The sequence below is a fragment of the Rhinolophus sinicus genome, linkage group LG07 (assembly GCF_036562045.2).
Source record: "Rhinolophus sinicus isolate RSC01 linkage group LG07, ASM3656204v1, whole genome shotgun sequence".
NCBI lineage: Eukaryota > Metazoa > Chordata > Mammalia > Chiroptera > Rhinolophidae > Rhinolophus > Rhinolophus sinicus.
Window position 1 is genome coordinate 88252171 of NC_133757.1, and position 12502 is coordinate 88264672.

A 12502-nucleotide genomic window follows, 5' to 3' on the forward strand; every position below is an offset into this window, starting at 1 on the left:
GTCTTTCTTCTCTTCTATTTCTCTTTCTCTTTTTTCGAGATTCGCGAGCGGTGCGGACGTCGCTCGCTGGCTGCGGCCCGCTTCCTGCTTTCTAATGTTCCATTGTGAGGAGCTTCCATTGTGACGTCGCGCCCCTTCGGCTAGGCTTTGTCTGTCCATATATGGGCAGCTACGTCACGGAGCTTTCCCGGGGCTCAGATAAATAGGCTGGTGGAGTTCCCTGGCTGGGAGCTTTTGGGCAGCAGTGAGCTTGCTAGGAAGCAGCGGGGCTGGCGGTTGTTGTAGCAGCGGCAGCAGCAGCGGCTGAGGCAGCGGCGGCAGTGGCGGCGGTGGCGGTGGCGGTGGCGGATCGGGGGGCGGGGGGGCCGCCGGCGCGCGTCTGTTTGTGAGATCAATACTGAGGCCGCGTCCGACCCCCTCGGGCCGCGACCCCCCAGCCCAGCCCCCAGCCCACCCCCAGCACACGCCCCCCCCCCCGACCCAGCCTCTTACGGAACCGGCGGAGGCAACCAAGAGGATTACCCCCTTTACCCTCTCTCCCACCCACCCCTCAAAAAGAGAAGATCCCCTCCCCTAACCCACCCCTTCCCCTCTTTCCTCCCTCCTCCCCCCGAACTTTCCCTCTCGCATGCTTTTCCCCTGCACCACGGATCGCCTCTCTGATGCCGCTCGCCTGGAAGCTGCGTTAGGAGCCAGCGGCGGCGGCGGCGGCGGCAGCTCGGGAGTGCTATGACCGGCAAACTCGCCGAGAAGCTGCCGGTGACCATGAGCAGTTTGCTAAACCAACTGCCTGACAATCTGTATCCCGAGGAGATTCCCAGCGCGCTCAACCTCTTCTCCGGCAGCAGCGATTCCGTAGCCCATTACAATCAGATGGCTACAGGTAAGGGCGGCCGGGAGGCGGCGAGGCGGCGACGAAGGAAAGAGAGGAAGAGGAGGAGGGAACGAGCTAGCGATCGATGGATGGATGGATGGATGGATGGATGGATGGATGGATGGATGGATGGGGACGCGTTGGGAATTTTCCGGGGGGCGAGTTGCTTTTCCCACCCACTCCCCCCGCCCTTCCCGATCGGGAAGGCTCGGTTGGCGACGCCACGGTTGAGGCTTCTGTTCTCCCGGGTGGGGGCAGCCGCCAACCGGAGGGAGGTAGGTGCCAGCGGCTCTGGGGTTCTCCACTCAGGGGGCGCGATCGCCGGGCTGCGCGCAAGGCGTGGTGCCGTCGCCCCCTTTCCCGGGAGGAGCCGAGCTTTCCTTTCACCCGCGCTCTCCCCCTTACTCCCTCAGCCCCCCACCCGGGATGGAGCCGTGTGCGGCGTGGAGTCCCCGCGGTGGGAGAGGTACTGCGACGCTGCCTTTCCGGGGCGTTCAGCAAACCCGTGGGGGTGTGGGGACGGCGGGGAGCGGGAGGGAGTCCACCCGCGCGGGGGCTGACATGGGGGGCGATCCCTGGGCCAAGGAGCTTGGGAAGAGCGGCCACTCCCGCCGTGGAGACACGGGCCGGTTTTCCGCCGCCCTCCACCCTTGCTAGCAGAGGCTGAGCTTTCCCCCTCCAGCAAAAGCCGAAAGCTTCTTCAGGCCGGGAGGAGGCTGGGCCGGGGGGAGGCAGCGGGAGAGCTCCCTTTGCGGGCAGCACCCCTCTACACGCCGAGGACAAAGCGTCGGAGCGCTAGGGGTCATCGACCCGGGCGCAGTGCACAAGGAGGGCTTCGTCGCGGCAGGAAAGGCGCGGCGTCCCGGCGCGGACAGGGCTAGGGGAAGAGGCCGAGTTACGTGCGCTAGAGAGCGAGAGCCCGGCGCGCTCCGGGTCTAAAACTACCTGTAGCTGCAGCTACCTGCCCGCCCCACCTCGGAAACAACAATGCTTCTCACGCGCGCGCGCGCGCGTGTGTGTGTGTGGTACGTGAGTGTGTGCGCGGCGTGTGCGGTGTGTGTGCAGCAGCCACTCCACACCCCGATCCGTAGTATTTTGCTGTATCCAGGTTGCGCCCGGGAGCTCGGCACCGCCCGCTTTGCGCCGCGCGCAGCTTTCCTTTTACCCCATGCGCTGTGCACTCCAGCAGGCCTCACCCTTCACACCTGGGCCAGGACCTGGGCGCCCCGTCCCTGGAGCCCTCTTGGCTTCACTCACCCCTCCCCTCTCTCCCCCGCTCTCCGCAGAGAATGTGATGGACATCGGTCTGACCAACGAGAAGCCCAACCCGGAACTCTCTTATTCCGGCTCCTTCCAGCCAGCCCCCGGCAACAAGACTGTGACCTACTTGGGAAAGTTCGCCTTCGATTCCCCTTCCAACTGGTGCCAGGACAACATCATTAGCCTCATGAGCGCCGGTATCTTGGGGGTGCCCCCGGCCTCAGGGGCACTCAGCACCCAGACCTCTACGGCCAGCATGGTGCAGCCGCCACAGGGCGACGTCGAGGCCATGTATCCGGCGCTGCCTCCCTATTCTAACTGCAGTGATCTCTACTCGGAGCCTGTGTCTTTCCACGACCCCCAGGGCAACCCCGGGCTCGCCTATTCCCCCCAGGATTATCAATCGGCCAAACCGGCTTTGGACAGCAATCTCTTCCCCATGATTCCTGACTACAACTTATACCACCACCCCAACGACATGGGCTCAATTCCGGAGCACAAGCCCTTCCAGGCCATGGACCCCATCCGGGTCAACCCGCCCCCTATTACGCCCCTGGAGACCATCAAGGCATTCAAAGACAAGCAGATCCACCCAGGCTTCAGTAGCCTGCCCCAGCCGCCGCTCACGCTAAAGCCCATCCGGCCCCGCAAGTACCCCAACCGACCCAGCAAGACCCCGCTCCATGAGCGGCCCCACGCGTGCCCAGCGGAGGGCTGCGACCGCCGTTTCAGCCGTTCGGACGAGCTGACCCGGCACCTGCGCATCCACACGGGCCACAAGCCCTTCCAGTGCCGGATCTGCATGCGGAGCTTCAGCCGTAGCGACCACCTTACCACTCACATCCGCACGCATACGGGCGAGAAGCCCTTTGCCTGCGAGTTCTGCGGGCGCAAGTTTGCGCGCAGCGACGAGCGCAAGCGCCACGCCAAGATCCACCTCAAGCAAAAGGAGAAGAAAGCGGAGAAGGGGAGTGCGCCTTCTGCGTCCTCAGCGCCCCCAGTGTCCCTGGCCCCTGTGGTCACTACCTGTGCCTGAGGCTTGTGCCCCAGATCACCACTTTTCCCCTCCAGTGTCTCCCTGCTGCTTAGCCTGAAAGCAGCGGGAAAGCTAGCCACGGAGGCGCAGGGGCCGCACCCTGGTCTCTCCATGGACGTAAGGTCCCTTATTCCCCTTCGATGCCCCCTGTTTCCACCCTTTCACACCGGCCAACGGTCGGGGGCCAGGGCAGAAGGCGCCTTCCCCTCACTGCCCCCCCACACTCCTTTAGCCAAGGTGTGGGGGCGGAAAAGGTGGCGTCTAGCCCACTTTGTTCAGTTCGGATCGTCTTGATCCAGGGGCCTCTGGGCCGCGCCAAGGACCTGCGGGGGACTGAACGCGGGGCCCGCCCAAGCCTTGCCCAACCCAAGCACCTCACGGGTCCCCCCACGTTTCCCTTTGTCCCCCCTCCAAGATTCGAAAGGGGGAGAGGGTAAGGAGCGCACCAAAGCGCAGAGCTTGCTGCCCGCCGCACGCACGCGCCTGCGTGCGGGGTTGCGCGCGAGTGTGCGTGCTCGCGTGTGTGTGTGTGTGTGTGTGTGTGTGTGTGTGTGCGCGCGCTCACACACACACGCGCGCGGGCACACGAGTGTGTGTGTGAGACTCGAGCTGAACTGGGCTGTGTCCACCCCAAACTCTTCCCCACATCGGGTCTCCAGGCCGCTAGGGGACTGTCCTAGGCTGGGGGTCTGCACGTGGCCAGACGAGACGGGTCTTCCATCTGCTCGGAAATAATGTTTCTTACAGAAATGCTTCGGATGCCACTGCGGCGGTGCAGATACCGCCGCTTAGGGTTTAGCCCCTCAGAACCCCTCCTTTTCCGAGCGCTTCCCTGTTAGGCCTCAGGGCAGTTTGATTTGCTGGGAGAAGGAGCAGCCATCACTGAACTTGCCTTTTAAAAAATATATTTCCCACTTTCTAAAATCTATGTCCTGAGTTTGCCCTTTGCCCTACCCCTACCCCGCTCTTCTCCCTTCTCCGTTCTAAGCCTTCTCCCATCTGTTTCAAAATCTTTTCCCAGAAAGGCAGGCCTCAACCAGCCACCCCATTTCACCATCTTTTTGTTTTTTCATTCACATACCCATTTCTCCTTCCCACCATTGGTGGAAAAGCAGGCTCTTTTTTTGCCTTTGGTCATTAAGAATTTAAATCTATGTATATGGTGTATGTGTATGTGTGTGTGTGTGTATGTGTACACACACATACATATATATGTATAACATATACACACTATGTATTCCTAGCAAAATAAAATCTGTAAGGTACTTGGCTATCCAGTGCAGTGCACAGGAATAAAGATAATTTGTTAGCATTTACAGCTTTAAATGGTTTATTTTTTATGAAAATTTGAACTGATGAGATTATTATCTACATATATGTGTATGTATATGAGTGTATATAGCTCTATATATGTATATATACATACATACATACACATATACCCATCCCTGTCCAAATTTTCCTCAATGATATGGGGATTTTTTTTTCTTTAATCCATGTTAATGAATGAGGCATCTTCTCCACACCCCAGTCCAACCCACCCTACCTCACCTCTTCTCAGGCACCCCCTCCTCCCCAGCCCTTCTCCACACAGGGGTAACTCTTGAAATGGAGTAGTAGGGAAGGTTGCTCTCTGACACAGCTTCCAGCACAGTCCTGACTGAATGTATTGCTTCCTATTCGAGTAATTTCTCCTGTGGTCAGTAAGCTGCCCAGAGAGAAGGAACAAAGATCTGGAGTTTACAGAATGTCTGTTTTTAGTCACTTTATGCGTTTCCCACTTTTTTTTTTTTTAAGAGAAAAAGCACTGTTTTTGTTTTTGTTTCTTTGGTGGTGGATAAATAATACTAAAAGGAGTCTAGTGAAAGGGAAAAAAATCAAAGAGCAGGGGGATTGTGGATTTCCAGGTACTTGGACTTTTTGTAGAAGGAGAGAGAAAAGCATGAAGTTTGCCAGGAAGGCCCATATTTTTTCAGCTGAAGGGTAAAATCTTTCTTTGCAGAGACAGTATTTTGCTGAATACTTTTTATAATGTGATGATTATTAAAAACAAAAATTTTGGTCACTTCAAAGCTGGAAGGAGGAATCAGATATCCTTTAATATTTTTTCCTTGCTCCTTCTGGCTTATGCATGTCACTGCATGATAACTCTGAGTTTTCCTTTGTTTTAATAAAACTGTTCTCAGACATTTAAGCTAAACTAAGAGAAAAATAACTTTGTTGCCAAAAGGTTGTGCTCTCCAGATTTTTTTATATGTCTGCATGTTTGAAAAAAAACAACAAAAGAAAATGCACTCTAACTTATGTGAACTGAGAGAAAAAAAAATCAGGTTTTAAACAGGAAAACCTATGGGGAATGATATTTTTTGAAAGACTTTTGTATAAAGTTGAGTACTCAGAAAAAGACAAACCAGATGTAATATATTTTGTGGATGTTTTTATTTCTTGGATTTATAGTACCTTATACTAAGGTTAAAAAAATATGCTTGATATTGTGAAAAGGTGAAATTCTTCACCAACATTTCATCTGCTCCTTTGTCACATTGTTATGCCAATATAATATAGTTAATGAAAACAGCATTTTTAAAAACCGAAATATTGAACTGGTGTAATGTTGTACCATTTGCACTGTGAGCAAATGCTAATACAGTAAATATATTGTGTTTGCTGACAATCAGCTGGCCTATAAATCTCATTATTTTATTTCTTGTTTTCATAGCATAAAGTTTTGGTTTGGCCTGTTCTTTGTCTTGCTGTGTTTTTGACTGGTGGTCTGTTTGATAGGTTCTCATGCCTGGTTTTGCCGTTATTGCTCTGAAAACTGTGTGGAAACCTGGAATTTGTTGTTATTGGAAGTTGGTCAGAATTTTGTGTGGGTTCTGGTGTTTCCAATCCAGTATTGAGTGTTCGCTGTGGTTCTAAGAGCATAAGATTTTCCTCCCCCCTTTTGGGTGCCTCAAACTGCTGGAGAGGTTAGGTGAACAGATTAGGTAAACTCACAGAATTCAGGGCTAGTGACTGGCACCTTCTAGATCCCTTCTCTCTGGTTTGCAATGGGTATCTGAGGGTAGGAAGGAGGGGATCTACTGGTTTATGAGCTATTTCTCTGACAGTTGCAGGGAGCACCGGAACAGGACTCTCGTGGGTTTCTGTGAGTGGTGTTCTTGCTAAAGCTTTTGAAGCTTGAAAAACAGGTGGAGACTTGAGAGGGGTTCTTCAGGGTTGGCGAGATAACCAGAGAGATTGGAAGCTCTTTTGTGGTCAGATAATTGGGGAAAATCAGGTTTAAATTTCTATAACTGCAATCGCACTTGGACAGGATTCTCCAGGGCTCACTATCTGTAGCTGCCTGGGAAAGGTGGTTCTGGTTGAAAAACTGCTTTTATGAACTACCCAGGGATCTGATGCTTTTAAGAGAAGAAAGACCATTTGGGTTGGGAGAACATTCAAGGAATGTTTTATACAACATTAACCCCTCGTATTGAACAACTTTTGTCTCCTGTGAAAGTAATGCTTCCCCTCCCTGAGCTTTCTTCCCCAGAACCTCCCCTGTCCCTAACTGAGTTTTATTTGCCAGTCCTAGAGCTTTCTCTTGAAGAGATATATACCTTCCATGTCCTTCCTGTCTCCATCTTATCCCCTCACCTTATTTCCTGTAGTCTTTAGAATCCTTTATCCCTGTGAGGCTTGTCCTAGAGCAATCTTTGGACAAGTCAGCCCTGCCCCTCTCCCTTTCTACCTGTCTCCCCTCTAAAACACTTATCTGGGTTTCTCTTCCATGCGTTTCTGCATATTATCTGCCTTAGCAAAGTTGAGGGACTCGGTGTATGATACTGAGTTACGTAAACGTAGTGCCATACATGACTGGGGGATGTTGGCTCCATGCCTGTGATGCTGACCAGGCCATACGGGGACAGAAATGTCTAGCATCCCTATTCAGAGACTGCTCTTGCTGCCCCAATCAATGCAAGCCTATCATTGAAAAATGTGGGCAGTATTTCTGGTTGGCTGTAGTTATCAAGAAGTTGAGGGCAGACTTGGGTGGAGGAGGTGGGCTGTGGCCTTAGGAAAGAATGTTTTTGAAGTGAGAGGTCAATACGGAGAATGCAGTATGGAATCTTAAAGTTTCTCACCCACACAATTCTAGGTCACAGGCTGCCATCTTGAATTCTCTTCTCTCACCTCAGGAAACTTGAAAAATTCCAAACTACAACTTCATGTACAACCACAAGGAGGTAGCTTTCTTTTTAACAAAGGGACTCGAAAGATGGCTGGAAAGTCCTAATGACTGAGCATATAATCCATCTCGTTGCTAAACTAGATGGTTCTTTCCAAATCTCTCTGTGTTTTCAAGTGAATATTATCAGCGGAAAATAGTGTCACTGGGTGTCTTCTTAGTTAGCATCCAGCCCCACCTGCACCTTCTCCAATCAAACCAGGCCTTCAGAATTGCACTTTCGTCAACAGTGTACTATGCTGCATGATTAATAAACTCACTTCCCATTGGTGCATATTACTCAACCCAACCTGGTTCAACCACTGGGTTACTTGGCAATATGGCAGCCCGCCTAGCTGGCACCAGCCCTGTGTGGTGTAATCTCTGATTCACACTTTGTAGTTAGATAAGGTTGTCTCAGATAGCATCATACCAGCAACCCAACCTGCCTGGGTTTGTAAATATGGGGAGAGGAAACTCAACCCTGAAACTTAGGGATGAAGTGAGGAGATGGTGGAGGAAAGGCCTAGCTAGGACTATCATGAGAAGGAATCTATGGAGGCTTTGCAAGGAAAGGCCCAGGAGCAAAATCAGGTATAAAAATGTGAAAGAGGTAGAGGCCTCGCTCCTTCCAAGCAATCCCTAAGGTGTTTGGGGATGAATGAAAGGGTGCCTTCCACCTACCCACCAACCCCCCCCCAACCTCCCCCCACACACACACACACCTCGGGAGTGGCATACTGAAAGGTATGACTCTTTGCAAAATTGTACTCAGTGAACCGTGGTTAGGTACAAATGAGGAGATACTTTGTGAGAACTGGGGGGCAAAAAAGTGACATATGTTTTTATGTGGTGGTGGTGAGTGTGTTTAAGTGTGTATCTCTGTATTATTCACAAACACATGAAAAGGAATAGCAAGGTGGATTCTGGTGAATGAAGCCAGTAGCTTATGACCAGTCACTCCTGATCCCCTTTTGCTAGTCCAGAATTTGCCTGCTATAGAAGAGGGGGTTGTAAGCTGCCTTTTCCTGGCTTTGATTGGATCCCCTGGTGTCCTGGAATAATAAACATAGGGAATGTAGGAGGCCTCTGTGTGTACCAAAGACTAGAAATCATACTGGCAAAATCTTAACAACTAGGAGAAAATGACTTTCTAAAAGGTGCCATGGGGTTTTAAAAATAGGTCGTAATCCTAAATCTATTCCAAGAGGTTCCTTTTAGAAAACCTACTCTGTGTGCAGAGAGGAGTGAGGTCTCCAGAGGAAGAGGAACGATCCAAGTGAATCTCAGAGCCCCTCGGTCACACCAATTCCTGGGACAGCCCTGAGGACATAATTAATCACTCCCCCGTCAGTCATTCAGAGACCAGGAATAGGTCTGGCCTCATCAGCTTCTCCCTACATCCCAGCTCTTGAAACTTCACCACTCTCTTTTCGTCAAGGTTCCCATCTACTCCATCTTTACTATTTTCAACGACTGGTCATTTTCACAGCCCTCCACAAGAAGAGAGGTGGGCCAGGGTTGGGGGCAGTGTGATGAGGCTTTCTCTGACCTGCACTTAAGTCTCTGACATGGCCATGCCCAAGCACAAAGAGGCCAGCCTCTAGTCTTTGGCCTGGAATCCTCATTCCCTATCTTGATCAGGGCTGCTTGGGTATCTGGAATGGGGGCAATCCCTGTCACCACCCCTGCTGGCCACCAGGGGCACAGTGCTCCTGTGCCCTCGACCTCCGTGTGAAAATACTCCTTATTCCCTTCCGGGGAAACATGCAGATGGCTAGAAGAAGGGCTTTTGAGCAATCTTACTAAGGAGCGAATGGAAACAGTACATGACCACAAAGCTGCAAACAAGAAGAATTAGAGAATATGAGGTTTTAGATGGTGGTGGCTACTCAACAAAAATCTAGGTTGGGTGGGAGTTGGACGACCATGGGTTACCCACTGAGTTCCTAGTTATGTTCTCAGGAACGCTTCTGCCTCTCAGCTCCTTGGAGGAAAAGAAAAATCTGATGCCTTCAAGGCTAGGGACATGCCACCTTTCCATTGGGAAAATTACCCTTGTCCATGGACTTGTATTCTCTGGGGTGGCTCACCCCAGGGGGTGGCCCTTACCCAGAATGCATCAGGCCCCTGTCTCGAGCAAAGGGAGAGAGATTAATGACCAAAACAGAACTGGGCCTCTAGGACCATTGCCTTCTTCTCAAAGACAGGTTGCAAAAGCTCTGGCACTTTCTACTAGTTAGCGTTTTGCCTCTCCAGGTTGTCCAGGTGCCTAAAGGTCTTTCGTTCCTCCTTGTTGTCTTCTCCCCACTGCTTATGAAGGTTAGGCCATCCGAGCAGGAAGGCAGAAATCTTCCGGTGTCTGTGCGACCCCAGGGTACTAAAGAAAGCCTCCTTTAGGGCACTTATTACTTACTCAGGTCTCTGTCCTGGAAATCGAGAGGCAGTTTGATAACCCAGCAGCTACTCCGGCTTTTCCCTTGGGGGTCCTTAACTAGCTTTGAAAGCGTCCCCTCCATCCTAGATCTGAATCTCAACTCGGCCACTTTCTTGCAGTGTGCCCGTCAACAAGTTTCTTAGTCTCTCTGAACCTCAGTTTCCTCCTGTCTTATTGCTGTTGTGGGGTTCCAATGTGGTCATATATATGGTGCCTGGCTTATTGTGGGTGCTCCATAAATGTGACTTATCTTCCTTCTCCCTTGGCTCTGTCCCCTTTCTCCATCCTCCAAGCTAAGGTGAGAAAGAGGGCTCTGCTTCTACCAGGGCTCAGGACGCTGATGGCAACACAGCCAGAGGATCTTGAGTCCTCACCACCACTCCCAACTCCAGCCATCCACTGGACATCTGTATTCTGAAAGGGGATCTTCTCCGCCCCACCTCCCAATCCATCCAGACAGACATGAGTCCTTACCCGGCTTGGCTATAGCTCCTGTCATTGTTGCCATTTCCTGGCCTAGTTCCTGACCCCTTCCCAGGTCCTTTTGTCTCTTTCACTTAGATGGGTGGATGTAACACCTTCCTGATCCAGTATCATCTGCAAAGTTAATTAATGTGTCATTGGGCTGTTGCCTGCTTCCTGATCCTTATCTGGGATTTAAATAAAACGCAGCAACCCCAGTTCCTCCCCCATCCATCCCTCTCCGTGAGTCTAAGGCTGCTTCTTAGTCATCAGTTCTTGACCTCAGCCTTCTGGCCAGTTCTCGGTTTGTAACCTCAAGCCTGGTGGCCCTGCCCCTGCCCAGACCTAGGTTGGGGACAGAAGCGCCATTCAGGGTTTAATGAAAGTGATGTTCTGTGAGAGAATCATGGACGTCAGGGTCCTTACCTCATCCTACCCCCATGGGTGGGTTCCCCTAAATTTGTAGTCACAAGGGACCTCAAGAGGCCATTTAGCACTCTTTTTCAGGTAAGGAAATTGAGACCTCCAGAGATCCCGTGACCTGTCCAAGGTCACACATCCAGTAAAGGCAGAGCCAACATTTCAGATCCAAACTGGAGGATCTCATGGAAAGGTGCTGATGGCAGCATTTCTTTAATAAATATTGATTGAGGGCCTGCTGTGTACAACATAGTCTTCTAAGCACTGAGGTAGCAGTGAACAAAAAAGTCCTCCATTCTCAAAGCTTCCTGTCTCCAGGGCAGAAACAGATAAAAAAATAAATACATATTGTGTCAGATTATGATATGTGTTATGGAGAAAAACACAGCAGAGTGAGAACGGGCAGTGCTGGGGGAGGGGTTACAATTATATATGGGGTGGCCCCGGATGGCCTCACGGGAAGGGGTCTTTGTGCACAGACACAGGAAGTGATGGAGCGAGCCATGTGGCCATCTGGCCAAGAGCACTCCCAGCAGAGGGGACAGCGAGTGTTAAGGCTCTGGTGACGGGGTTCTTGGACTGTTCAAGAAACCACGTGGAGTCAGAGTGGCTGGAAAGAAGTGAGGAAGGGGGTCAGCCATAAGAAGAAGTCAAAGAGGCATGTGGGGTCAGATCCAGGAGAAAGCAAAAAATCCCTGAAGGCTGACAGTCAGGAAGAGGCCCCCAACCCTAGGGAGAGCCATGACCTGTGCCTGGGCTGCCAGGCCATGAGATGGGTACCCTCTCCCTCTGCCCAGGCTGCCTCTTCTTTCATCCTTTCATCCCTCGAAGCCTCCCTTCCTCTGCTTGGCTTCCTAATCCCCCTGATGCAGTCTTCTTAACCTTTTTTCATGTCCTCCCAGAGGCCACTAATGATTCCTAAACTCCAGCTTGGTCTACGAGAGGCAGAACAGCCTCCTTCAAGAACCACAGCCTGAGAACCCTTTGTCTTCCTGTTGACATTCACCTTGGTGCCAAGTTCCTAATAAGATGGATGACTCTTCCTGCTGCCCAGCCTGAGTGGGAATCTCCCTTGGCCTCATCTCTCAAAAATTGCTCCTGCAAAGCCAACACCCTCCAGTCTATGGCTGGATTGGCCATATTTCCTGCCTTAGCAAAAAGCTGGTGGATAGCCAGGTCCTCCAATATGGTCATATTCTCACCCCTACACCAGGCCCTGAATATGCAAGATGGGACATTCCTAAAACCACTTGATCCATAATATCTCTGCCACAAGCTCCATTTCCCTGGATTCTTGCAAATCTTAGTCTTATAGCATCATTTCTGTAGACTTATCTAAGTAGTTTCATGCTAGAGAAGAAACATTTCTTCCCGCTGCCTTTTCTTTGATCTGCCACTTCATGTCTTTCCAAAAGCTCCCCTCAGTCTCTGCCTTTCCCTGGCAACTTGGCATCATCCAGAGCTTCTTCCCATTTCATTCATTCATCTATTAATTTAGCAAAACTGTATTAAACCAGGCACAGTGCCTCCTTGGGGGGGGGGGGCCGGCGGGGGCATGGCCAGCGTACCAAGATAAACATGAACAAGACAGTCCCAGGATCTTCCGTTAAGTCAGGGAGACACACAAATAGATGATTTTAATACATTAGACTTGGTGTCATATGGTGGTGGTCCCCGATAGAAAGAACCTAAATCAGAGTCTGGTGGGAGGTGGGGAGGTGGAGGAGGTAAGGGAGATGGGGGTGAGGGTGAGGGAAACTTCCTGGAGGGTCTCAGAAAAGTCCTCTCCTAGGTCCT

General features: G+C 51.3%; 1 protein-coding gene across 3 annotated transcripts; it reads left to right on the forward strand.

Moving 5' to 3' along the window:
• The first annotated feature begins 224 nt into the window (after positions 1 to 224).
• On the forward strand, positions 225 to 5918 carry EGR3 (early growth response 3). Of its 3 annotated transcripts, XM_074338235.1 has the most exons (3): positions 746 to 883; positions 1288 to 1340; positions 2161 to 5918. In XM_074338235.1, the coding sequence occupies exons 2-3, from the start codon at positions 1301 to 1303 to the stop codon at positions 3168 to 3170; spliced, it is 1050 nt and encodes a 349-aa protein (XP_074194336.1). In that variant the 5' UTR covers positions 746 to 883; positions 1288 to 1300; the 3' UTR covers positions 3171 to 5918. The 3 variants fall into 3 exon arrangements, with proteins under 3 accessions (XP_019570179.1, XP_074194336.1, XP_074194335.1); XM_019714620.2 differs by lacking the exon at positions 1288 to 1340 and having other exon boundaries at positions 225 to 883; XM_074338234.1 differs by lacking the exons at positions 746 to 883; positions 1288 to 1340 and adding an exon at positions 994 to 1149.
• The last annotated feature ends 6584 nt before the right edge of the window (positions 5919 to 12502 follow it).

Coding starts and splice junctions, on each gene's coding strand:
- EGR3 (XM_019714620.2), top strand. CDS start 730: ATGACCGGCAAACTCGCCGAGAAGCTGCCGGTGACCATGAGCAGTTTG. Junction 884..2,160: donor TTACAATCAGATGGCTACAG/GTAAGGGCGGCC, acceptor CGCTCTCCGCAG/AGAATGTGATGGACATCGGT.